Genomic DNA, 27777 nt, shown 5'->3' on the forward strand with positions numbered 1-27777 from the left:
GTAAGAGTACCGGTACTTAGGTAGTTTTATACTATTCAATGAGAAATGGACAACAATTATTGGAGAACGTCAATAATTCCAAAAACAAACATTATTTGACACTCAAAACGCTGAACATGTAGGTTTGGGATGCTATAAGCAGCTTCTTCGTAAACGGAGACACTAACTGCAATACCCCAATAGAACGGATCGAGTACAACTCTATAAACATAGGAGACCGGCAATTTGTAAAATTGAAGCAATATCTGCCAAATCGGCAAAACCCCTGCTTCCAAGTTGGCGGGATACATCTTACAAAATGGCGACCTCCACCCTGGCACACTTTAATAGTGTATGCTTTATCTATTCACAATGGAACAGTCTTCATTTACATTTAGGTCCTGAGTCACAGAACAGGGCTTGGATACCCATTATTCATTAAAGAATGAACATTAAAACATTGGATTTTACTTTATGAAAACTATTTTACACAAGTTTTGGCGCTTACTTCAAGCAATATAGCAATTTTTATTTTAAAAAAACAAACACATGAAAACTAGTTACCAAACGTATAGTTTCTGTGTAAATGTAAGAGCGAAGGGTGATCATTATAGCTGACAGAAGGGTAAGGTGACTGGGGGGAGAGGCCCGATTTCTCAGCTGTACTGTACTGGTTATTGGTCAGCTACATGCTTCATAGACAGGCCTCAGGATTGATGTACTGTACTAATTGCTAAATAAAATGTGAGTCCATAGTTCGGTAGAGAAACAGATAAGCTCCTCCATGTTATCTGCTTGTTTACCCTGTAACCTGATTTATAAAACCATTTTTCGGCTTGCACACTGGAATCCCTATGAAAGGAGAGCTGAGTTCCTATGTGCAGTGCTACAGGATTAGATTAGAGACGGAATCAAAATTATTGCTGAGGCACCAAGATTAACGTCTGTTGTCTATCAATGTGCTTTGCTGTGGAGAAAGGTAGTCACAAAATCAACAGGGTGTGTGAAATATTAATGAAAAATGGCAATCCCACTTCAAAAATTAATAATTTTATTTTTTTTCTGGTAAAAAGGCAAATCATCATCCAAAAATACTGAGGTAGAATTTTTTTTACATGGTCCCAAAAGCTTGCTTTCTCAAGCAATTTTACTAAGCTGCCATTTTGAGCTCTGCTGGGGGGCCATTTTGTGCCCAAAAAGAGGAAAATGGGTTAATAGAACCTCTGATCACTGGTGTGACTTATTACTCTATAACACAAGTGATGATGTAAACCCCTGTGAATACAGTGTATAAACATTAAGTTTCCAATATCAGTTCATTACTCCTTATAATACACAATATTTCCTATTGAACATTGTACTCCCTAATGTAAAGTATAGGGGGTAATATGGATTTTCGTTACCTATGCAACAAACTGTCCACAACACAAGATGACTTCTAATATCCATATCCTTTACAATAGGAACTGCGTTATTAATATACATATATATTTTACACACACCTGTTAACATTGAGTCTACATTTAAGCCTGTGGGGGGTATCCAATCACATGCGGTCATTTACTGCATGGTAAAACTTTTTAGCTTGATAGTACTATTTGGCTATTCAATTATAGCCCATTTTTACTGTGCAGTACATGACCCATTAACGGGCAATAACACATGGGATCTGAGCATAGTTCCCATACCCAAGTTATCGGTGGAAAAAAGATCTCCCAGGGCTGCTTATCGGGGATTCTGCTTTGCATGCCAGCAAAATCCCCATTAAGTGCCAGGTAACTGGAAAGCCCCCGGCGAAACAATTACCCCAGTCAGTGACCACAGGTGATTGGATACCGCCTTTAATATGACTCCGGCAATGCAGTATATTCCAGAACATTAGTAAAAGGCTTAGAGCCCGTCATAAGGGTATGGAAGGACAAAAATTATTTACAGCCAAATACAAGTGTTGAATTGTCAGACATTTTATCGACAAAAAAAGAAAAAGTCTCCATTAATATATACTTCTTTATAAATAAAGTTGAAGGAAAGAGTTTCTTTAGCACAGTGCATGCTCACTTCTGCCCTTGGAGGAAGTAGTAGTGAGGAAGGTCCATTACGCAGTGTTCAATCCTTGAAAAAAAATAAAAAATATATAGGATCGGTTGGGTGTAGACCAAGTCAGTCATTGAGTGAGGTGCGGATGGATGACCTCATCCATGGTGATAGACTCCAGTCTTTTTGAGAGGTAAAAAAAAAAAAAAAAGGCAACTAGGCCCATGCAGACGCCATTTTTGTGTGGCTCTCACAGCAGCATATCCAACATGACACCACACTTTCCTGGGGTTAATGCCACTAGCAGCTCTGCGGCTCCATCACCCCATGCTACGAGATCTTACAGTTGTTTCTTGAGCAGTTCTGAGGGGGGCTCTGAGGTGGGCGAATGGATTTTGAACGTTTAAGGCTATTTCCTTTGCTTCCCCCACCCCCTCCCGTTGCTCCGCCACTCCCGCCAGCCACAGAGTAGGAACGTCCATGCATCATTACAGCGTTCATCCCATTGGCCATGGAGAAGGATTTGAGGTGGCTTTTGATGGCCACTGGCAGGGGTAGCTTGTCAATGAGATGCACAGGCGTGCAGGAGACAATAGCGCGGCAGCATAGATCTTGCAAGCTGAATACTAGAAGGGGGGAAAAGAAAGTTATAGACATACCAGCAAGACCTTATAGCCAACGCACCTCACAGAAACCCACTCCAATAGGATATAAGATCACTCCCTATTCAACAACAGCCCATTGTGTTCCCGCCATATCGTTACTGCAGTCACTCACCCCTGTTTGGCCTCCAGATCTTTTCCATCCCGTGCCTCATGAGGACGATGCGAGACAGTTCGGTGAAGGACTCAGTCACATTAAAGTTACAGAGCGGGCTGACCTCGAAAAAAGTCATTCCGTTCTTCTCTGCATAGGCTCGGGCCTGCTCTGTGGGCACTTGCCTCTTGAAAGCCAAATGTAGTCTATTCCCCACCAGTATCCGTGGTACTCCTGGGGCATGCTGAGAAGATGAGAAATGGCTGTAACATACTAATACGGAACTGAAAAATACCCTATAAAAACTTAATATACAGTATAGTTCAATATAGAACTACAGAGGGTCATGGGGGGGGAATTTAGATGGGACTTCAATTCCACATGGGATGTTGCTATGGGCAACTAATTAGAATTTACTATTCATTTAGCACCTTCTACAAGATAATAGATAGTATCTGATTGATTGCCAAACTCTCATCTTAGTAAATTTCCCCACACTACACGATTTGGGCCCAATTTCAATCTATTCTGGAGGAATAGGGCGACAAATCGGGTGAAATAGCCCAAATTGTGTAGTGGCTGACAACCAATCTGATCCGATGCCCGGTCCATTGGATTAAATGTGATGGTCTGCAGATAAATCTTATGTGCAGCTGTCAGTGCGGCAGGGAGCGAGGTCTGGAGGAGAAGGGCTCTGGTGCAGCAAGCAGGGACCAGGGATTGGGGGAGCTGCAGAAGGGGCAGCGGCAGGAAAGCAGGGTCCGTGGTAGCGGCGGGTGGGAGAATAGAAAAAAAAAGTCCTATTCAAAAGACTGGGCTCAGCAAATCAACGGGCACCCGGTCTTTTGAATAGGATTTTTTTCTATTCTCCCACCGCTACCACGGACCCTGCTCTCCTGCTGCTACCCCGGGTTACATGTGATAAATCGCATCTGATTTATCACATGTACAAAAATGACACATCAAGCTCTGCCAGGGGAGCTCAGGGGAAGTCGGGGCAGACTTGTCCTTAGGACAAGTCGGCCTAATGTATGGGGGCCTTTACAGTTGAGAAAAATCTCCTCTATAATCTTTTACTATTGTTTTACACACATATCAAGCTCTACAAAGGCTCCCTGAGAAAGCTCTTTAAAATACTTGAACAAGTTAAACATCATATCATAACCCAGAGCTAGATGTCACGGTGTATACCTCATCTATCTCTTTGATCCAGCGGTCAATGCCATCAAAGGACCAACGGTTGGTGATGTCGTAAACTAAGAGGATTCCCTGCAACAGAAGAGACAGTATTCATCAGGTTAGTCCAGCGGAGCAATACATACAGCTTACCGTATAGTCGCAGCAGCCATTCCTGCATATGGCTTACTACAGAAGAATTGTGCCATCTGTGCCTCAGTGTAGGAGACTGAGCATGCCTTGCCAGGCTCCCTGCTACCACTGTTCCAGACAGCCACACATGGAAGTATTCCTTCCAATGCATTCTCATTTTGTGACATACAAAACAGGTGCAGGGAGACGGCTATTACTGCTAATCTGTAGTACAGTCAAGGTGGCCATATACTACTGCGATTTCTCTCAGCAATGTACAGCTATCCTATCCCCCTTGAGCCACACGAGACCTTCCCGGGCTGCAGGATCGCATGTGGTCCTTTGACATGTGATGTATCACATGCAATCCTGTTCCCCGCCACCAGGAGGGAGTCTGAGGTGGGACATGCACGCAGGTCTGACCTCCGATCCGATGTGCATGGGACCGCGTATCGGATGGGATTTCTGACACATGCGATTTAACTCGATTTTTCTGCCACATACTTTGGATTCGGGTGAAATCAGCCCAAACCGCTTATGTGTATGGGGGCCTTAAGTCAGAAAACACCAAACGGAAGAGGTAAATTACTAATCAATGAACACAGCGATTACTACCTGTCTGTCATCAACACAAATAAGTATTAATTGTACAATGTGTAGAAGATGGACATACCTCAAAATACTTAAATGTAGGTCCTTACAGCATTTATTGCAACACTGAATGTCGCCATACCATGTACATTAATTGGCAGCAGAACCTAGGCTGCAGTGTGATGCAAGATGGCACAATACATCCACAATGCCTCATTAACCATGTAGTAACCCAGCAAGAGGGGGAAGTGTGAGGAACAACAGAGCCTGATCTTACAGTTCATGCTGTGCTTTGTAGGAGTACGTCTCTGCAGAGCGCTTGTTAGCATGTCGGCTATACTAAGGCTTCACCATCATTCTATATGAACTACTGCAAGTGATCAGTCACAGGATACAGGATAGAAACCAACAGCAAGAATGTCAGCGCCTTACCTGCGCTCCTCTGGAGTAAGAACGGAAGATGGTGCAGAACCTGCCCTGGCCAGACGTGTCCCTGCCAACAAAACCAGAACAGATTAGGGTCAAGCACATTGGCTATTCGCTGGTATGTTGGAGTTTCAAGGTTTCATGACTTACCACAACTCGAGCTTAACACGCCGGCCGTCCAGCAGGATGGTAGTGGTTTTGTAGTCAATACCTGGATGTGAAAGACAAAAGTAATTACACGTGTGGCAGCAGACAACATAATATAATCTAGGCAGATCATGCATACCATACACAATAGATTCATATTTATCCAAATGAGGTTCCCGTAACACCATGGTTTCAGGCTCATTAGAGCCATTATCAATATAAAACCAATGACAATCAGACTTTTAGTCTCTGAAAATTATACAATCGGTGTTAAAATCAGGAATTAACCCAAACACAACTCCTACTGACTCACCTGCTTCCAAGCAGGGTTCATGACTACACAACATGTTCTAGCACCAGCCTTGGCTTCAGAGCAAGTATGACATAAGTATTTATCAGTGTGTTTCCAAACAGCGCCAACAGTGTGAGGCAAAGCGCGGATCCGATGCTATAACCACAGCACGGAATGTCCGTATCATCCACACGAGATTCATTAGATTTAAATTATTGATAGATGGAATCTTGATGAAGGCAAACCGTTTTCAGCTATTACCAAATGCCAAGCTTCCCTGCCGTGTGACTGCGGCCAGCTTCCTCACATTATTGCCGCCATCAATTATTAAGAGCACAAACGATTCAGAGTGCTCTTTGGCGAGGGTACAAGATAACATAAAAACACACTGATTGATGAGGCTTCTATCACAATCTATGCACCAAAGCATCATCACTTGATGCACACAATTCAATATACTCATTGACATCAGTAATGTGCGTGAACTGAAGGGTGGAAACGCAGAGGTAGGGGTGACTTCGATTTTTTAACATGGGTGTGACTTGGGTCCCAGCTCAGAGAACCCTTCACATTAGAATGCACGCCTCGGCTTTTCCCAGGTCGACCCCTTTCATACACAAACCTGGTCTGTACTGGCATTCAGGGGCAGATTTATTAAGCTCGGCGAAGTGATAAAGTGTCTGGTTTTTTATCACCGGCCAATCACCTCCTAACTGAATTTACAGGCTTGGTTTGAAAAATGACAGGTAAGAGCTAATTGGCCAGTTATAAAAAGCAGACACTTTATCACTTCACCGAGCTCAATAAATCTACCCCTCAGTGTGAAGTAATTTTAGAGGACATACTCTTCCATCTACCCTGAAACAAGGTAATCTGTAATTGCCCCAAAAAACTTTTTCTTCATGAATTTTCCCAATCCTATTGTTAAGGTCGCCTGAAAAAAAAAAAAAAAGAAGGAGTTCTATTCTCTCAAATGCACACACAGGTTCAGTGTCCCCAAAAAGCCAGCTTATCGGGGGATTCGGTTTTGCCTGCCTGAGGCAGGTGAAACAAAATCCCTGATAAGATGTAGCTCATGCCAGCTGTAAATCATTGCAGGTTACTATGCAAAACTGTCGTTTTAACAGAGTACCTCTCAACTCATTGCACCAAAGAGACAGACAATGCGTGCCTCAGCTTTGCAACACATAGGTTCCCTATGGAATAAATTATCTTTTTATTACGGCTGTCTACAAGTTCAGTACTTTTAGTAAGAACATTACTAAAATATAACTTAACACGTGTACATTAAAAATTCATACTTTTGTACTAAGCCTAATAAATGTTTTAGTATTTTGCAATTGCAAAACGCTCTATTTAACAAGAGCGCGAGGAGCTGGGCTACACGATCTGGAAAATAAATTCAGGCCACTATTGCTAGCCAATAGTCTCCTCAGCAAATAAATGCTGCACGGTCTTCTATTGACAGGGCATTTTACTGGGCATTTCGGCCCTTATTCAGATGTGATCGCAGTACGAATGTGTTCTCAAAATGGGCAAAACCATGTGCACTGCAGGTGGGGCTGATGTCAAATGTGCAGAGAGTTAAATTTGGGTGGGGTATGTTAAAACCCCAATCTACATTGCAGTGTATAAATAATGCAGCCAGTATTTACCCTGAACAGAAACAATATAACTCACCCAAATCGAACTCTCTCTGCACATGTTACATCTGCCCCACCTGCAGTGCACATGGCTTTGCCCATTTTGAGAACACATTTGTACTGCGATCAGATCTGAATAAGGGCCTTCATCTTTACTCCAGCAGAAAAACATAAGAACCTCTCCATAATTGTAACACCTTGCCAAGTTCTTCTAAGTTGGTGTTCCCCAAGTGTCTGTCCTGGGCCTCCTCTTCTCCCTCTACAATTCTGTGCTTGCAGATGACAATTCCTCCCCTGACCTCTTCCCTCCATCCTCTCTCATGTATCTGTCTTTCTGCCATCTCACCCAGATGCCCTAGTGTTTTCTTAAACCCAATATGCCCAAAAGACAGTCTCTATTCTTTCCCCCGCTACTCATACTTCCTCCCCACATCTGCTGTCTGGGTCACTCCTCAGCACCCACTTTCTCACAATCATCTGCTTTTTGCAATATTACAAATAGTCTCTTAAATGTGGAGGTCTCTAATTCATGCACCAGTAATTTTCCACCAAGACTACTGCAAACTCTCGGCTTTTCTGGCTTTCCTCTGACCCGCGTCAATCTATTCTTAAATACACATACACTGTAAAATTACTGTATACAATTTGGACTAGATCTCACATATGTTTTGCAATGCAGTGAGTTGCAATCTAGTACAAAATGTATGTGCAGCACATACTTTTTGAGCTGTGCGATGGGATGTATGCGGGTCCGTGCATCTGGATCTGGAAATTGTACAGTGTATGGGCACCTTCAAAGCGACCAGTCTTATTGGCTCTCTTTAGCTGCCAGCTACTTTACATAATCCCAATACACCTCACTGTAGCAGAAGACTGAGTTTGAAAAAAACTCAGGAGCCCGAGGTGTGCTCCCTACCACCAGTGCTGTGCCTAAACACGTGCAAAGGTGGCCGTGCGATCGAAGTGGGCCATCTCCCGAAGGAGACGGGCCCCGTTTTTCCCCTAACCCCTCTCAACCATAAGGCCGAAGAGGGGAAAATAGGGAACGGTGGGTCCTCTTCGACGAAGCTTAGAGAGACCCTCATTCCTCAACCCCCGGAAGGGTTAGGACGGTTTGGAGAGACCCTCAGCAGACTTCCCTCCGCCTTGCGGCTCGGGGTCGTCCTCGGGGGGCACGAAGCTCTCCCCAAAAGGCGAGAGCTTCGGCACATTGGGGAAATGGAAGGCCCGAAAGGGTCGACCACACTACCCAAAAAAAAAAGTGACAAAACTACAAAAAACAAGGAACGTGAAAAGTGACAAACGTGAGGGGGAAGAGAAATAAATAATAAAGATACCCTAGCCAGAAGGCCAGGGTGGGGGTGTGAAAATTTGTCCAGGACGGGGTAAGGACGTGAAGCGCTACCTGAAGGGAAGTGCGCAGTGCAAGTGCCATACTAGTGCATGGTGATTTTGGGATCACCCGTGCATGTTCGGCACCCCCGAGTTTCCCCGGGGGCACAGTGCAGCCTCGGACTCCAAGCAACCAACCGATCAGCGTCCGACCAAGGTTTCTCTGTTCCCATCGTAGGGCATTTTCCAGCCCCTGGCATGGGAATGGGTACTCCACTGGGCTTTTCGACTGACTCCCTTAGGGGCTGCGACCCCCTCGGAAGAGCAATCTACTCAGTCTCAGTGTTTCTCCGATCCCAAGGTTAAGGTACCAAGCTGGGCTTTTCGCGGTCTCCCCATCAGAGGCTACGAACCTCTGGAACAGGAGCCATCTAGTCAGTCCCAGCCTTTCTCCGCTCCCTGGGAATGGATACTAGACTGAGCCTTTCGCTGTCTCATCCTTCGGAGGCTACGAACCCCGTCAAGAGAGTCAAACTTCTAGGCCCAGTGTTTCTCCCCCCCTCTTACCAGTGGATTTACGGAAACAACACCTCCTACCAAAGGCAGAGGTGAAGGTACTCAGCCAGACTTTTCACCACTCCCAGGCAAAGAAGAGGGGTCCCACACCCTCCGCCCATCAGAGCAGCTACTCAGTCCAGCCTTTCTCTATTCTCTGCCAGAGGCCAGTCCATACCCACTGATAAGAACAGATACTACACTTGATCTTAGCCAAAAGGTAGCAGAAGACTGTATGAGTTTGAAGAAACTCAGGGAGCCCGAGGTGTGCTCCCACCACCACCAGTGCTGTGCCTAAACACGTGCAAAGGGGGCAGCCGTACGAATGTGTGGACCCTCTCCCAAAGGAGAAAGGCCCCATGGTTCCCCTAACCCCCCTCAACCATAAGGCCGAGGAAGGGAAAAAAGGGATCGTGGGTCCTCTTCGCCGAAGCTCAGAGAGACCCGCGTTTCCTCCACCCCCGGAAGGGTTTTGGACGGTGGGTCCTCCGCACCCGAAGGTTTGGAGAGACCCGCTTAGGCTTCCCTCCGCCTTGCGGCTCGGGGTTGCCCTCGAGGGGACCGGGACTCTCCCCAAAAGGTGAAGAGTCCCAGTCACATTTGGGGAACGAAAGGCCCGTTAGGGACAGCCGCACTACCCAAATCAAAAAACGTGACAAACTAACGAAAAACGTGAAGTGCTCAAAAGTGCAAATCAAAGAAAGAAATAAAAAGAGGCCCTAGCCAGAAGGCCGGGGTGGGGGGGTGTAAAAAAATTGTCCTACCCCATCCAAAAGGACGAGGTAAGGACGTGTAGCCTAACCTAGAGGGAAGTGCGCAGAAGACTGTGAGTTTGAAAAAACTCAGGAGCCCGAGGTGTGCTCCCCACCACCAGTGCTGTGCCTAAACACGTGCAAAGGAGGCCGTGCGATCGAATGGGTCCGTCTCCTAGGAGACAGGGCCCCGTTTTTCCCCTAACCCCTCTCAACCATAAGGCCGAAGAGGGAAAAATAGGGAACGGTGGGTCCTCTTCGCCGAAGCTTAGAGAGACCCTCATTCCTCAACCCCCGAAAGGGTTAGGACGGTGGGTCCTCCGCACCCCATGGTTTGGAGAGACCCGCAGTGGACTTCCCTCCGCCTTGCGGCTCGGGGTCGTCCTCGGGGGGACCAAAGCTCTCCCCAAAAGGCGAGAGCTTCGGCACATTGGGGAAATGGAAGGCCCGAAAGGGTCGACCACACAACCCCAAAAAAACGTGACAAAACTACAAAAAACAAGGAACGTGAAAAGTGACAAACGTGAGAGGGGAAAGAGAAATAAATAATAAAGGACCCTAGCCAGAAGGCCAGGGTGGGGGTGTGAAAAATTGTCCTACCCCATCCAAAAGGACGGGGTAAGGACGTGAAGCGTCGCCTGAAGGGAAAGTGCGCAGTGCAAGTGCCATACTAGTGCATGGTGATTTTGGGATCACCCGTGCATGTTCGGCACCCCCGAGTTTCCCCGGGGGCATAGTGCAGCCTCGGACTCCAAGCAACCGACCGATCAGCGTCCGACCAAGGTTTCTCTGTTCCCATCGTAGGGCATTTTCCAGCCCCTGGCATGGGAATGGGTACTCCACTGGGCTTTTCGAAAGACTCCCTTAGGGGCTGCACCCCCCTCGGAAGAGCAATCTACTCGGTCCCAGTGTTTCTCCGCTCCCAGGGTTAAGATACTAGGCTGAGCTTTTCGCTGTGCCCAGGCTGGGGCCCTACCCAGCCTGGACCAATCTACTCGGTCTCAGCTTTTCTCCGCTCCCTGGGAATGGATACTAGACTGAGCCTTTCGCTGTCTCATCCTTCGGGGGCTACGAACCCCGTCAGGAGAGTCAAACTACTAGGCCCAGTGTTTCTCCCCCCCTCTTACCAGTGGATTTACGGAAACAACACCTCCTACCAAAGGCAGAGGTGAAGGTACTCAGCCAAACTTTTCACCACTCCCAGGCAAAAAAGAGGGGTCCCACACCCTCCGCCCATCAGAGCAGCTACTCAGTTCAGCCTTTCCCTATTCTCTGCCAGAGGCCAGTCCATACCCACTGATAAGAACAGATACTACACTTGATCTTAGACAAAAGGCCGAGAAGCGATGTGCCACACTCACTTCAATCACCCTCTTAACTTCTACATTTCTATTCACACTCCCTCCCTCTCACTGACCACCTCAGATCACCTTCTCTCACTTATGGAGATTCACTCCCTCGTCCAATTGTATTGGCATCCCTTATTCCAAGCACGGAATTTAAATGCTAAGCAATTATTTTCTTGCACACATTTAGTGCTAGTTACATATAAGTTAATTCTGGAAACTATGGTTTTTGGAATAATTTGGATAAAAGGATACTAAAAACCTGTAGTTCCTTTTCAAACAAGTGGTGTTTGCTGCTGGACCACACAATTGGTGTGTAATAGAACAAAAACAGCAACACATCTTGGTTAAGAACTCTGGCTATTGTATTAGCCACCTTCTGCAATGCATCCTGGGAAATGATCTACATCCCAAGGCAGAGATGATGCTATATAAATCCTGCCTTGCAGACCATCGCTATGGATTATCAGTAGTATTTATTGGTCATAAACCCTCTTTGTTATACAAATTGCAGCTATTTCTGGCAGCAGAGCAGCTACAAAGTAATCTGCAAATGGGTTTTGGAGTAATTTGTGTGATTCTGACATGCCAACAGCAAAAGGCAGGAAGAGATGACAAAATATGGGAAACCAAGCAGTATATGGTCGCTAGGTCCATCCCGTTAAGATTGACAATAATCAGGTTGACAACGCTTCAACAAAATAGGTGGACAACTAATAGGTCGACACATGTATAAAAACGACACAGGCAAGAACAACAACATAAATAGATCAACAACAAAATAGTTGACAACCGCAACACACGCCAACGCTTCACAAATACAGGTACTTCCCAAAAACAGAAGACTTGAGGTAACGCACTCTCTGTATCGCCGGCAAAACCGGGCATCAGATAATGCAAATTATTTCACTGTAATGTGCGTCTGTGTAGAGAATACAAAAATCAACGAAACCCCAATCATTGGTAGTGCCACCATTTAGAACAAATCCAAAAGACAAAGCCCCGTGTTATTTACTTCTACTGACCTCAAAATGATAAATACCAGAAAGAATTTTAACCCCTTCATGACAGAGCCAGTTTGTGCCTTCATGACAGAGCCCTTTTTTTCAAATCTGACATGTCTCACTTAAGTGGGGATAACTTTTTTTTGCTTTTACTTATCCCAGTGATTTTGAGATTGTTTTCTCGTGACACATTGTACTTCAAGTTAGTGGTAAATTTGGGTCGATACAGTCTGTGTTTTTTTGTGAAAAATACCAAAATATCGTGAAAAAATGGAAAATTTAGCAATTTGCAAAATGTTAAATTTTCTGCTTGTGAGACAAATAATCATACCACTCAAAATAGTTAATAACTAACATAGACCATATGTCTACTTTATGTTTCCATCATTATTTCAACTTCCTTTTAATTTTTTTGGACACTAGGAGGCTTACAATATGAATAGCAAATTCTCAAATTTTCAAGAAAATTTCAAACACTGATTTTTTTAGGGATCAGTTCAGTTCTGATGTGACTTTGAGGGACTTGTATGTGAGACACCCCCATAAATGATGCCATTTCAAAAACTGCACCCCTCACAGTATTCAAAACAGCATTTTGGAAGTTTGTTAACCCTTTAGGTGTTTCACAGGAATTAAAACAAAGTGTAGGTGAAATTTCAAAATTTCTTTTTTTTTGCAGAGTTTCAATTTTAATACATTTTTCTAACGAATACAGTAGATTTTACTAGAGAAATGTGACTAAAAATTGATTCCCCCAATTCTTTTGTTTTCAAAAATATCCTATATGTGGCCCTAGTGTGCACGTTGACCAAACCACAGGCTTCATAATAGAAGGAGCACCTACTTGATTTTGGAGCCTCCTTTTTATGAGATTTTTTTTTAGGCACCATGTAGGTTTCTAGGCACCATAAGTGCTAAAAGTTAGGAACCTCCCCCACAAGTCACCCCATTTTGCAATCTACACCCCTCAGGGAATTCATCTAGGGGTATAGTGTACATTTCAAACCCCCAGGGGTTTCACCAATTGTGGTACAACTGGGCTGTGAAAATGAAAAATTACATTTTTTTACACAAAAATGCAGTTCTGGCTCAAAATTTTTCATTTTCACAAGGAATGAAGGAGACAAAGCACCCCAAAGTCTGTGCCCCAATTTCTCCCGAGTACGGCAATGCCTCACATGTGACCAAAAAATACCAGTTGGGCGCATGGCAGGACTCAGAAGGGAAGGAGTTATTTTTGGATTTTGGAGCACAGATTTTGGTGGAATGAATGGTGGGTGCTATGTTGCATTACCAATACAGTGGAACCCCCCCACAAGTGACCCCATTTTGCAAACTACACCCCTCAGGGAATTCATCTAGGGGTATAGTGTACATTTCAAACCCCCAGGGGTTTCACCAATTGTGGTACAACTGGGCTGTGAAAATGAAAAAATTACATTTTTTTACACAAAAATGCAGTTCTGGCTCAAAATTTTTCATTTTCACAAGGAATGAAGGAGACAAAGCACCCCAAAGTCTGTGCCCCAATTTCTCCCGAGTACGGCAATGCCTCACATGTGACCAAAAAATACCAGTTGGGTGCATGGCAGGACTCAGAAGGGAAGGAGTGATTTTTGGATTTTGCAGCTCAGATTCTGGTGGAATGAATGGTGGGTGCTATGTGGCATTAGCAAGACCCCCAAAGCACGGTGAAATGATGAACCTAATAATCCATAGATGTGTGGTATATTTTGAAACACTCCTTTATACATAGGCCGGGTTTGTCGGGGCAAGTTTCACAGTGGAAAATAGTTTCCTTTCTTATTCCCTTTTTATAGCAAACTTTGCACCTTTTTTGCGTCCTGCCCTTTCTTGCAGTGGAGGGGAATTCGTTGGGAAAATGCTGCCCTGGTACAATACGGGGGCCAGTACTAGAAGTACTGGGGCCCTCTGCCTGCTGGTTCCCAAATACTAGGCCCTTTATGACTTCCTCTTGAAAGTGCATAAATGTCCCCCTCTGGCCGGTAGAACGGAATAGCACGTAAGCGTTATACAGTGCCATCTGAATGATATACACGGCCAGCTTCTTGTACCAGATATTTGTTTTCCGCAGGGCACTGTACGGCTTCAGTACCTGATCTGAAAGATCCACTCCGCCCATGTACTTATTGTAATCTAGGATACAATTAGGTTTTGAGGTGTGGGTACTGGTACCTCGTACAGGGATGGAGGTGGTACTGTCTCCATGAATTGTTGTCAGTATAAGGACATCCCTCTTGTCCTTATATTTGACCAACAACATATTTTCGGTGCATATTCCCCTGCTTTCACCCCTTCTTAGTACTTGGGCAATGTGCGTTTTGGGGAGGCCTCTTTGGTTCTTGCGCACAGTACCGCAAGCTGCTGTACCTCTTGAACCAAGGGCCTTAAACAGGGGGATGCTGGTGTAAAAGTTATCCACATAGAGGTGATAACCTTTATCCAGGAAGGGGTGCACTAAATCCCAGACAATTTTTCCACTAACACCTACGAGGGAGGGGGGGCATTCTGGCGGTTCAATTCTTGAATCCTTCCCTTCATATACCCTAAACTTGTGGGTGTACCCTGTGGTGCTTTCACACAGCTTATACATTTTTATGCCATACCTTGCCCTCTTACTGGGAAGGTACTGGCGGAATTTAACCCTTCCTTTAAAATGTATAAGGGACTCGTCGATACTAATACATTTATCAGGGATGTATAGCTCTGCAAATTTGGCACTGAAATGATCAATGACCGGCCTGACTTTGAATAGCCTGTCAAAGGTGGGATCATCTCTGGGTGGGCACTGTGCATTATCGGTGTAATGTATAAATTTATGGATTGCCTCAAAACGAGTCCGAGTCATGGCCATACGGTAAAATGGGGTGCTGTACAGAACATCTGTACTCCAATATTGCCTAATTTGTGGCTTTTTTACTATGCCCATATGAAGCACCAGACCCCAAAACGTCATCATCTCTACTGCATCTACAGGGGTCCACCTTGCAAATGATGACGTGGGGTTTTGAGCAATAAACTGCTGGGCATATAAATTAGTTTGGTCCACCATTAAATTTATAAAATCATCAGAGAAAAATAATTTGAAAAAGTCAATTTCTCTGAGACCTGTGGAATCAAATTGGATTCCTGGCATGGCCAAAAACTCAGGAACCTGGGGCTCAAAATTGTCTGGTGGTGGGGTCCATACTAGATCAATTATTGGGGGGGGGGGGGTCTCAGCTGATCTACGGGGGCGTCTTTGAGGGGGTCCCTCATCACCGGAGGAGGAAGAGGAGCTTAAGACGAATCCTTCAAATTCCCCGCTTGCATCACTGGCTGTGTCAGAGTCAGAGGCAAGCATGGCATATGCCTCCTCCACTGAATACATTCTTCTGGATGACTGGGATGACATTTGGGATGACATTTGGGATGCCATTTTTATTTTTGTGTTACTGGTAGTGAAATGTTTCAACACGTGTATAGTGTAGGGGGGGGGTACAAACTTTATTTCAACCCGGGGGGTATGTAGTGTGTAGTGTGTATGTAGTGCAGAAAAAAAAATACTTTATACAAAAAAAAAAAATTGAAGGGGTTAAAAAAAAAAAAAAATTGAAGGGGTTAAAAAAAAAAAAATTGAAGGGGTTAAAAAAAAAAAATTGAAGGGGTTAAAAAAACCAAAAAAAAGGTCCTGCGCCAAAAATTGAGCACAGATGTTGGTCAGTAACGTCCGTCACTGAACAGCGCTCAAAGGCAACAGGAATTTGATAAAAAAAAAATAGATCAACCCTGTGCCGAAAAAGCTGATCAGTGATGTACGTCACTGATCAGCGCACAGTGGCCACAGGACACCCACAAAATCACAGTGTGTGTAAAAAAAAAATTAAAAAAAGACCACACAGCACCCACAAAAAAAAAAAAAGGTGATCAGTGATGCGACACTGATTACCAGTGAGGGGCAGCAGGTGCACAACCTTTGGTGCAACTGACAGTGCAACTGGCAGCAACTGACAGGTATATATAAAAAAAAAAAACCTCTGCGCCCCCAAAAAGTTGCTGATCACCTCAGATATAGTGATCAGCACAAAAGGCGGGGGTAGCAGACACAAAATATACACTCTCTATCACTCTATGGGCGGTATTCAATGTGAATACCTGCGAGGTGCAGCGAATCCTTTTTAGGATTCGCTGCACATTCGCCACGTTCCGGAGCCAGCGGGCTCCGGTATTCAACGTGTCAGGGGCTCGCTGCCCCTGACAGGCGAATATGAGCTCCTGCGGCGATTGCCGCAGGGAGCCTCAGGACGGAGCCAGGCAGAGAGATGGTAGTCTCTCTGCCTAGCCCAGACCTTTGTGGGGGCTTAGGTGTGCTCCCCGGGTGCCAGGCAGCACAGGCTGCCCCCCTGGCGGTGCCAGCAGGCTCACGTATATTCACTACACACGATCAAAATGATCGTGCAGTGAATATATGAATATGTAATGAGCGGCTCCGCTCTGGCGCCACCTGCTGGATGCCGTGTAAAAAAAAAATAAAAATAAAAAATATTATTTTTAAAATTAAATATATATTCATGTGCTTACAGCACATGAATAAAAATAGCATGCCCCTCCTCAGAATAAAATTCCTGATTTTTTGACACCAAATGTAAAAAACAAAACACTTTATTTTAAAAGTTCACATTCCACTTCACCATAAAAAGATAGCGATTGCTACTCGGTGAATCATGGTGAAAAAAACCTAGAAATGTATTCGCCATGTGGTCATTGAATAGGGTGATTCACCGTTTTTGACAGAAATTCGCCAAACAGCACAAAATCGCCATAAAAACCTGGCGAATCAGGCTCATTGAATACCGCCCTCTGTCACTATCTCTCTCTATCTATCACTATCTATCACTAGCTATCACTATCTATCACTATCTATCACTATCTATCACTATCTATCACTATCTATCACTATCTATCACTATCTATCACTATCTATCACTATCTATCACTATCTATCACTCTATGACACTGCAGCAGCACTGACAGTTATATATATAAAATAAAACCCCTGCACCCCCAAAAAGGGGGGGTAGCAGACACAAATCTCTCTATCTCTCTACCTCTCACTATCTATCACTATCTATCACTATCTATCACTATCTATCACTATCTATCACTATCTATCACTATCTATCACTATCTATCACTATCTATCACTATCTATCACTATCTATCACTATCTATCACTATCTATCACTATCTATCACTATCTATCACTGTATGACACTGCAGCAGCAGCACTGACAGTTATTTAAACCCCTGCACCCCCAAAAAGGGGGGGTAGCAGACACAAAATATACACTCTCTATCACTCTCTGTCACTATCTCTCTCTATCTCTCTCTATCTCTCTCTATCTCTCTCTATCTCTCTCTATCTCTCTCTATCTCTCTCTATCTCTCTCTATCTCTCTCTATCTCTCTCTATCTCTCTCTATCTCTCGCTATCTCTCGCTATCTCTCACTATCTCTCGCTATCTCTCACTATCTCTCACTATCTCTCACTCTATGACACTGCAGCAGCACTGACAGTTATATATATAAAATAAAACCCCTGCACCCCCAAAAAGGGGGGGTAGCAGACACAAAATATAGCTCTCTCTGTCACTATCTCTCTATCTCTCTCTATCTCTCTCTCTATCTCTCTATCTCTCTATCACACTGCAGCAGCAGCAGGAAGTCTCAGGAAGTCAGATCCAGGAAGCGTCCAGCACGCTACAAGCAGTGATCAAGTGATCAGGTAAGGTATTTGCAAGGATCAGGTAAGTATTAGGCAAGGATCAGGTCGGTATCACGGCAGACAGGCACGGTGACCGTTCTGCACGCTATTCCAGACCGGAATGGCGTCTGCAGCGCAGTCACCGTTAGTTTAAATGTCGCGCCTTGGCTGTGATTGGTCCGTGGGTCCCACGGACCAATCACAGCCTTGGGGGCAGGTGGGGTGAGGGTGGGGTGAGGTGTCATCGTCACCGATGACCCCCTCATGCCCCCTGACGCCCGGCGGTGATTGACACCTGTGTTACCGAGCGTCTGATTCGCTGGTAACACAGGAAAACGCTGTGAATGGCTGTTCACACTGAACAGCCAATCACAGCGATCGCCGACGGGGGGGCGGCATCGCAGCCCCCCCTGGGCATGCAGGGACATGTCTGCTGTCAGGGACAGCAGACATCGTCCCTCTGTCACTGCGTCTCTAGACGCAGTGACAGTTTAAAGTCATGACGTATATATACGTCATGTGTCGGGAAGTACTTCCCGGCCATGACGTATATATACGTCAAATGTCGTGAAGGGGTTAATCACATAAGAATGAGAGACGGCATTTCCCCTGCACAGTGGCTATGCAGCTTTACTGACACCAGGTCAGTCCGGGTCTTGGACGGACTGCTAATGTAGAATCCCAGCTGTTACTATGTGTTCCCTACATACACACCCCTATGATAGGCCTGAATAATGCATCTGCACACCACACCACTTTCTGAAGCGTTCCCAGAAGCCATTAGAGGGAAGAGCTGGCATTTCCAATCAAGCTCACAGAGCGCTGTAACACAATCTTACCACTGTGCAGGAACATCACACAGAAATAGTATTATTAACCATAGGCTAGCAAAACCAATGCTATACCCAGCACAGCTTATATGTATACACAAGTGTTTGTCATGCCCAGATCTTTCAGAACAGTCTAACATAGTTGTGGAGTGCACAAACCACCATTAGTAATAATGTGCCGGTTTAATCCAACCTTTCTCTTTCCATAACCAACAATTAATGTATATATTTACACGTGTATGTAGCCGAATGCTATTGGCGCTCACATGCCACTGGGTGTGATCTGGGCTAACAAATGCTGCAGCAAGGTTTCATGACTGCACTGGAAAACCCTGGTCTGACTCATGTCTCCAGGGAACCTCATGTGATTTTAGGAACACACAAAAGGGTGGAGGGGAATTTTGAGCTTTAGGGAGGACAATGGATCCCGGGAAAGTAACGTACACAGAAAGTGATCCGAGAAAATACATTTTAGAAGATGAATAGCTGCCTCCATGGCATGTAGGTCTAGCTCAGGGCTGGGCAATTGCGGCCCTCCAGATGTGGATGAACTATACATCCCAGGATGCTTTGCATTAGTTTTGCTATGTGGCCATGCTGAAACTGATGCAAGGCATGCTGGGATGTGTAGTTCATCAACATCTGGAGGGCCGCAATTGCCCAGCCCTGGTCTAGCTGGTTTAAAAAGTGTATGCACTAAAGACATACAATGCAAGACGACATTGCTTGGGTGGGTATGGGTCAGATCAACATGTATTGGGTCGACCACAGATTGACGACATAGCTAAGGTTAACAGGGATGGAAGGTCGACAATCAAAAGGTTTGACACACACTGAGGTTGTGCTTTTTCCTTTCAAAGTTAAATGTGGCCATCGATTTGCACAACAAGAAAACTATCTCTGACCACATCAAATAGGGACAATGGACCGCCTTACTGTAAGAAATATAATGGAACAAGTAATTAGGCGGATATCCAAAAGAATCCCACATAGGATTCCAGGAAACCACGGTACTCTAGCTATTTATGGACAGGGCCTCTGAAAAAAACAGATCTAGAGATATCCATCAGAGACCTTGTGAAACCATGGAATTACAGGGAAGCTTTAAGGGCCCTACATACGCAGAGATGTGTGCCAGAGATACATAACGGGAGATTCAGCAAAAGAGATTTCACTCTTGTGGCTCATTTCAGACAATGAGCCACATACAGAGAGATTTGTGTCAGAGATTCAAATTGGGAGATTCAGCATGGGAGATTTCAAATCTGTCACAGAAAGTGAAGTAATGCACTTCATCACAAAAATGTTATTATTACTGAACACATCTAGCACATAACTAATGTCTTCTTTAATAAGTATTCTTTCACCTCCCCCTAATATTGCCCCCCCCCCCCAAAAAATGTAATCATGGTGGCTAGTGGTTCCCCCAGAACCGACCCCCCCCCCCCCCCCCATATGCAAACTTTTAAACGTTGGTGGTACAGTGGGAATGGACATAAAAAAAATACTTACCAAGTCCAGGGTCCAGCGTCTCGTCCTGTCATACAGACAATAATTTTGTAAAATAAAAAAATGGCATGGGGTCCCCCCCCAGGCATGACTAGCCCCGGGCTTTTTGAGTGGTCCTGGTTACCATAATCCAGAGGACAAAGTGCGTGGGGTCCCCCGGATTTTGGGGACCAGCACCAGGCTCTTGAGCTGGCCCTGGTTTCCAAAATATGGGGGACAAAATGAATAGGGGGTCCCCCATATTTTGGAGACCAGCACCAGGCTCCACTAGCAGGGGGTGTAATGCCATAGCCAGGGGACACGCTTGATGGTGTCCCGTGGCCAAAGCATTACCCACCCTAACTAGTCAGCCCAGGCCGGGAGTTTTTGGGGAGGTTGGGACCCCCCAAATAAGGGGGTCCCCCCTCTCCAGGGCACCCCAGGCCTGGACTGCAGCCCGGGGCTATCCCCTGCACCCCTGGGCGGTGGGTGCAGGGTTGATAGCTTGTTTAACAGTAATATTGTCTTTTACAGTAGGACTACAGGTCCCAGCAAGCCTGCCCCACATGCTGGCACTTGGGAGAACCACAGGTACCAGCATGTGGGGCATTAAAGGCCCGTCGGTACCTATAGCCCCCCTGTAAAGGAAATATTAAAATAAAACACAAACACAGATGTTTTAGCATTTTATTAACTGCATCTGGTCTTCACCCAGGGGGGCTCCTGCGCCCCCCCCCCCCCCCCCCCAGGGCTTCTGCGGTGTCTTCACCTGGGGGCAGCGGCCCCCTAAGCTCTTTTGCATGGCCGCCGCCTCCCAGGGCTTCTGCCTCTTCATCTGTGTTCTTCACCTGGGGGCGGCGGCCTTTTAAGCTCTTTTGCATTGGCCGCGCCTCCCAGGACTTCAGGAGCTCTTCTCTCCTCCTCCGCCGGACTGACTGCCCCTACCCTGTCTCGAGCTGGCGGGGCAATGACGCGACGAGCCGTGATTGGCTGGCCGCGGCCATTTTGAAATTTGAATATTTTTATTTTTTTTACATTTCCGTACCGCTGCCGCCGAGAGGAGAGGTGAGGTGGGGGTGGCGATGGGTGCTACTGCTGGTGGGGGAGGGGGGTCAGTTGTGGCAGCGGCGGCAGGTTCTGCGGCGCGGTCTGCAGTCGCTCGCCCTGCTCATCTGCCCGCAGCCACACATGCGGGAGATGAGCAGGAGCTTTCTGAGCGACTGCTCTGAATTGTACAGCCTGTCCTTTCTGAATCTTGGACAGATTCAGAACGGCGGTGGCGCGCATGTAAATCGCTGTGTGGGCTATATACACACAGCGATTTACATGCATTTTCTGAGCGATTTGTTAGAATCGCTCAGAAAATGCCTGAATATCGTGCTGTGTGTGGGGCCCATTAGAGCAGGGGTGGCCAAACCGGTCCTCAAGACCTTCCAACAGTGCATGTTTTCCAGGCAACCTGTGGATCTATAGTAGGAATGAATGCAGCAGGTTTGAAAATGTGACCGTTAGTAATGACTACAGCTGTGCACCAGCTAGGTGATCTGGAAAATGTGTACCGGTGGAAGATCTCGAGGACCGGTTTGGCCACCCCTGCTATAGAGGATATTTTATTTTCCCTAGAATGTTAACGTGACAGGTGCACAAGAGTTAAAATGTTACCTACAAGGTGTTGCACATTAGCTGGATGCGAGCAGAGATCGGTCACCTGCCCAAAACTATAAAACCCTAAACTGTATAAATGAAACTTTCAAAGACTCGTAAAAGTAAGACTGACAACTAATGAAGACACAACCCATAGCAGCACAGGGAGAAGTGGTTCTGCGCTACTCACTACAAATACAAGAACAGAGCAAACACAGAATTCCGGCATCAGTACAGCAGCAATTACTCGCAGGCAGTAAATGTCAGGTGGATATACTGGTTTGATTGGAATCCAATGAACAAAGTTAGAATCCTATCCAGAAATCTTAATGAATGGTAAGAAGACATGTCACACTGTCAGGAATACCTGGGACCTAAGAATTCCTAGCTAGAAGACTCAAGGTGCCATACACGTGCGTTTTGAGGGTGCAATGCGCACTCCCACACACATCCCACCACACAGTTCAAAAGTATGTGCTGCGATCTAGTTCAAAACGCATGCAATAATTGTAACATGTATGGGCACCTTTAGCAGGCATTTCAATGTGTCCGCCCACTTGCTTGTGACTGAATGGTCATGGGTTCATCCATACACACAGCAGGGTGCCCCGATATATCCATCTATATCGCCCATTGGCTGTGCTACAAAGCCCACATAATACATCCAAGCTAAGTCATGTTACTAGTGATAGATGGGTCATATGATAGATGTTTTGGCCAGAGTGTGCTCATCATAACAGCCCAGGTTTTAAGTATATTTATGGCTTGGTACAGATGGTTAAATCAAACTGACTGGTCACCTGTGGCCAAGCGTTACAACCTGGACCATTATGATGCTTTGAAGACGAAGTTTGAGGACCTCTGGTCAAGTCAGTTTCCATAATACAGGAACTTCTGCTCATCTGGTTACCAATAAGAGTCAGGTTAGGACACTGCATCACCTTGTGCTTATCCCAGAGTCACAGAGAGCGCCAACATCTGCAGGATGGGCACAGGGACTTATTGCAGTAACAAATCTCTGTAAGATGTAACTAAATAGATGCCTTACATTGCCTGCACAAATAGCTAAAAAATTCCCTCAATTCTCCAACAAGTTTCATTGGAACTATTCATTACATGGCACCCTAATGTAGAACGTCAGGCTCTCCCTCTATTGCAGGGGTGGCCAACCGGTCAGAGGTAAAGAGCCGAAAAATATCGGTAGTCAAGCTAAAGAGCCGACATCATGCACGCACCGAAGGCGCATGCGCAAAAAAAAGGGGCATAGTCTATTTTGACCCCTTGGGTGGGTGTGATACAAATATGCCTCCAATAGTGCAGTGCCATATATACATATGCCCCCAATAGTGCCAGATACACATATGCCCCCCACGGTGCAAGGTATGCACCACACGGTGCCGGTTATGCCCGCACAGTGCCAAAAAGCTGGTATGCCCCCACAGTGCCACAAACTGCTATGCCCCCACAGTGCCACAAACTGCTATGCCCCCACAGTGCCACAAACTGCTATGCCCCCACAGTGCCACAAACTGCTATGCCCCCACAGTGCCACAAACTGCTATGCCCCCACAGTGCAAATTTCCCAGCAGCGGCACTCACCGTTGTTGCTGCTGCTGCCAGGCTGGGAGAGGACAGTCTGGTGTCCCCCTGCAGTCCTCCTGTCATGTCACCGATGGGAGGAGAGCACAGCACACCGCACGTCTCCTTCCCCCTCACTTCCCTGTGACTGGGCTGCCCACCAATCAAAGCTCGCTGGCCGGCTCCTGATTGGCTGCTGGCCCACGAGCTCTGATTGGCGGACGGCCCAGTCACAAGGATGCACAGTAAGGGGTAGGAGAGATGCGCGATGCACGTTCTCCTCCCCTCAGAAGAAGGGATTCAGGGAACCGGCAGCAGGGGGGACTGGGACAGACGGTGGGCGGTAGGCAGCAGGAGCCGCACTTTACAAGAGGGAGAGCCGCATGAGGCTCAAGAGCCACAGGTTGGCCACCACTGCTCTATTGCAACTGTGACTAATCTGCAGCACTTATATATGAAAAAGGAGAATGATAATAGAAATTGTGGTCTTAATAAAACAGAAATTAGACAAGGACATGCCAAGTGTGAGGTACAGTAACAACTACAGCCTTACCAATAATGTGTATTGAACTGTGGTGCTCTTTATTTGTACTGTATTTTTGTTATTTATTCAATGTTATGCCAAGTTTTGTCTCCCTGTATTGTTACTTTGTAGGGCGCTGCGAAACACTTGTGGCGCCTTATAAATAAAATTATAATAATAATAATAATAATACCAGAAGAGAACCTCGGAGCCGTAATATGTGGCAGCTAGTTAAAGATTTAACCCTTTAAGTGCCAAAAAGTGTAAAAAAAATGCCAACATCTCTGGGAGAGATGTGCAAAAAAAACCCCAGCAAATACCAGCTCTGAGCAATGTGCAGACAATTGGCTAAAAATGGCAGCATCACTCACATTTGTTCTATAAATTCAAATAGAAAGTATGTGTAAAATAAGATTCTATTTCCTATATAAAAAGGTAACATTACAGGTCATTGTGATGAATAAAAAGGGTTTGCGTGGCAATTTTCACACCAATTTTGACAAATTTACTTGGCGCTCAAAGGGTTAACCCAACAAGCTGAATGCTGATAGACGTCATGTCAAGCAATTGGTATCAAAGGAGAAGTGAATAAATATGAACAGGATTAATACCTGCTCCAGTACTGGGCATACAGCGGTCTACTGCAATACCTAATGTTACAGTACATCAGAACCATACGGCCCATCCAGTCTGTCCCTCAGGGTTACTGCATTGGGTGTGGGTCATAGGTATGACTCAATGTAGCTCGACATACATTAGGTCTACCACTGAAGGCCAACAGTGCTTATTGGTCAACATGGCTAAGGTCGACACAAGCATTAGGTCGTTAATGGGAAGGTCAACAGCCAAAAGGTCGACATGAGGTTTCACATTCTTATTTGTCAACACGGACACCGTCTAAGTGTAGCGCATCCCGCTCGCCATGCTTTGTGCACCGGCACACCATTATATTCTCCCACCTCACAGTAGTGGATGGGGATGCGGTTGAAATCCCGGCACTTTGTCCCTCTATGGGTGTCCACGACACCCATAGAGGGAGAATAAATTAGTGTGCCCGCTATCCACGACCCCCCTTGTCAGGATTTCGACCGCTGGGATTTCATACCGATCCCAGTGGAAGGTAAGGCATGAAATACTGCCTGTCGGCACAAGTCGGCAAAAAAAAAAAAAAAAAAGTGTAAAACCATGTCGACCTTTTGACCTAAGCCATGTCAACCGATTTCAGGTGTCAACCCAAGCCCAGTTGACCTGATGTCCATATCCCAGTGCATTACAGTCAGATGTTTCCTATCACAAGGATCGGCTGTTTCTGCATGCACGTAAACAAATAAGGGTTAGATTGATATACAGGCAGCGTTCCTTAGCATCTGCAGTCAGTTACTGTTTATACAATTCTACACGATAACACGCAGCACTCCAACATGCCTGTACAAAACACGCTCACCGTTACTGTAGGAATAAGGAGACTCTGATGCACCGTCCTGCAAACTCTCCAGGATTTCCCCCTTTCCAACATCACTGTCTCCCACCAGCAGGAATTTCAGGAGGTAGTCGTAGCTCTTCACAGGGCTGCCTTGAGTGCCCATCCTCCCTCAGGAGGCCACTGGCATGTCCGGCCTCTCCGAATACCCCTCTGCCAGAAATAATGGTCCAGGCAATCCTTCTAGAGACGCAGATGGGTTGCGTGCAATCTTCTACTGCCTCATTGACACATTCTTGCGAGACTGGAACTCTGCAAAATAAAAATCTACTTTAACCAAACAGAACAGGCGTGAGGACAAATTCAGGATACAGAACATAAACATGACCGCCCCCACATACAGCAATACACTGCATCCGTACAATGCATCGATCAGTTATGTCCGTTAAGGTACCATTTATACAACACGTTCTTGTCCTGTCAATGTAACAACTAGGTGTATAAATTCATGGGAGGAGATAATGTGAGCTATTAATACATGGAATAATTATTCCCTTTCTTCCAATCCTATCCTCCATCCTCTGCCCTAGAGCATAAAAGGCTATTCTTCCCCCTGCTTAGCATAATGATGACGGAAGACCGATACTGTGGTCCCTCCAATGGCTGGGATAGGAGGACAGCAGTCTACGTCGCCAGCCACTCCTTGCCAGGGGAGCGGATTACAGAGCTATTTGCATGAAGAGCAAAACACAGGCAGATGGCTCCGCTTCTTAACTCTTGCAGTGCAATAAACATTGTTCTGTGTTCCACAATGCCATTCACGCCAAGCCGCCCCAGTAACGATGGAGTTAACTCTTTAGTGAAAGGAGAAAAAAAATATATATAAGCACATTATGCTTTCTCCACATAATAACCTAGAGCACATCCGCAATCCACAAGATTAGAGAATGGATGAAGGCTGCTTTCACTTCACGCCTATGTTTTCTAATGAGGTCTCCCCATGCCTCCTGCTGGTAAGATGGGAGGGGGACGTTACCCACCTGCCTTACAAGGCCAAGACAAAGCAGGAATATAAATAAGGGGAGCAGGGCTCACAAAGCCGCAGATCACACCAAGCAACACTTCTTATATTATTCATCTATAGATTCCGCAACACGCATATCATTTAGCTGCTGCTGAACTCAGCTCCAGCTGTCATATTAGTTTTTTTATGTTGTTTGGCAGACAACAAAATCAGTGTAGATCAAACCAGGTACACGCCTTTAACACACACCCATATAATGGTTTCCCGTAACAACAAACGGAGCGTGCTGGGCAGCAGGGTGGTACAGTGTACTTTCCCGCACAGAGCACCCAGAACCGGTCCCTGAGACATTGCAACTCACTTTTATTTTGTACAATAACTCATTAGACTACAAACACTGACACTGTATCAGATCACCCCAGCACAAGCTTCTTCAACAAAAGATAACCACTGTATACTACTTATAATTATGTCCTAGAAGACTGGACTCCTAAATGTAAATTCCCATAAATTATTCAGCGAAGCATATGGTTAGACCTATAAACAGATTTTCAATCTTCCTGCGTCACTGGACTGCAGTGTTATTTTACATAATTATGAATAGCCCACGGACCTGAAAACAATAGCGTTTGGTTGCAGTGTGAGCGTAGGTTTGTTCTATTCAACAGCCAGCTCAATACATTAAGGCCCTTCATACACTACAAAGATTTAATGCAAATTCGACCTTTCAGGCCGATATATCGTTTGTAAAGTGGCAAATCGTATGCATTTTCCATCCTATGCACAGCCCCGTGAGGGTCAGATAGAAGCCCCTAGATCGCTAGTACTCCACTACTGATTTGTCGGAATCGCAACATAAATGGAGTGTTTTTTTTTGTGCATGCGATGCATCGCAGGAAGTTTGACTGGCATTTCCAGCCCATCAGATATATCATATGGTACAATTGTATACCACAAGATATATCACGGCTACATATAACTTATGTGATCTAGCTTATGCAAAAATAGCACAGAAACCATATGGAATCACACCCAGGATGGTCCAGGGGGAGTTTAAGGTAAATCTCATACGGCTTCAGGGTCAGAAATGTCGTTGTAGTGTAAGGGGCCCTTTAATTTCTGATTAACTACATCACATCAGTATCATCCACTTTCCTTTCTGTAAAAAACTTCCAGAACTGTGTGTACAAGCAGCACGCAGACCCATGATATTGTAGTACCTACTAGAAGCAAAAGTAGTAGAGGACACATCACACAAATGTATAGAAATTGGTGACTGGAATAGTGGTATCCACATAATAATGTTGAAGTGAACAAAACTGCTGGGTACAGGGTGTACTC

The 27777-nt window shown here is 45.5% G+C and overlaps 2 protein-coding genes and 1 pseudogene across 4 annotated transcripts in view; 1 reads left to right on the forward strand and 2 right to left on the reverse strand.

Moving 5' to 3' along the window:
- The window catches only part of EARS2 (glutamyl-tRNA synthetase 2, mitochondrial), a 126219-nt gene that overhangs the window by 40836 nt on the left and 57606 nt on the right, over positions 1–27777 (forward strand). The window lies entirely within an intron of this gene.
- Positions 1014–27777, reverse strand: part of RAB40C (RAB40C, member RAS oncogene family) — a 28632-nt gene continuing 1868 nt past the window's right edge. Inside the window, exons 1-7 of one of the 3 annotated variants that reach the window (XM_083153027.1) lie at positions 25867–26055; positions 25437–25724; positions 5245–5305; positions 5101–5161; positions 3961–4038; positions 2791–3013; positions 1014–2639 (exon numbers count right to left, since the gene is read on the reverse strand). In XM_083153027.1, the coding sequence (XP_083009153.1) occupies positions 2344–2639; positions 2791–3013; positions 3961–4038; positions 5101–5161; positions 5245–5305; positions 25437–25578 (861 nt within the window). In that variant the 5' untranslated portion in view covers positions 25579–25724; positions 25867–26055 and the 3' untranslated portion in view covers positions 1014–2343. Of the gene's footprint in view, positions 2640–2790; positions 3014–3960; positions 4039–5100; positions 5162–5244; positions 5306–25436; positions 25725–25813; positions 26056–27777 lie in introns of those variants that run through there. The other 2 variants (XM_083153026.1, XM_083153025.1) reach the window with 2 other exon arrangements.
- Positions 10944–11163, reverse strand: LOC146025468 (U2 spliceosomal RNA; annotated as a pseudogene).

Source organism: Crinia signifera, chromosome 7, assembly GCF_055691185.1.
Source record: "Crinia signifera chromosome 7, ASM5569118v1, whole genome shotgun sequence".
In the NCBI taxonomy this organism is placed as follows: domain Eukaryota; kingdom Metazoa; phylum Chordata; class Amphibia; order Anura; family Myobatrachidae; genus Crinia; species Crinia signifera.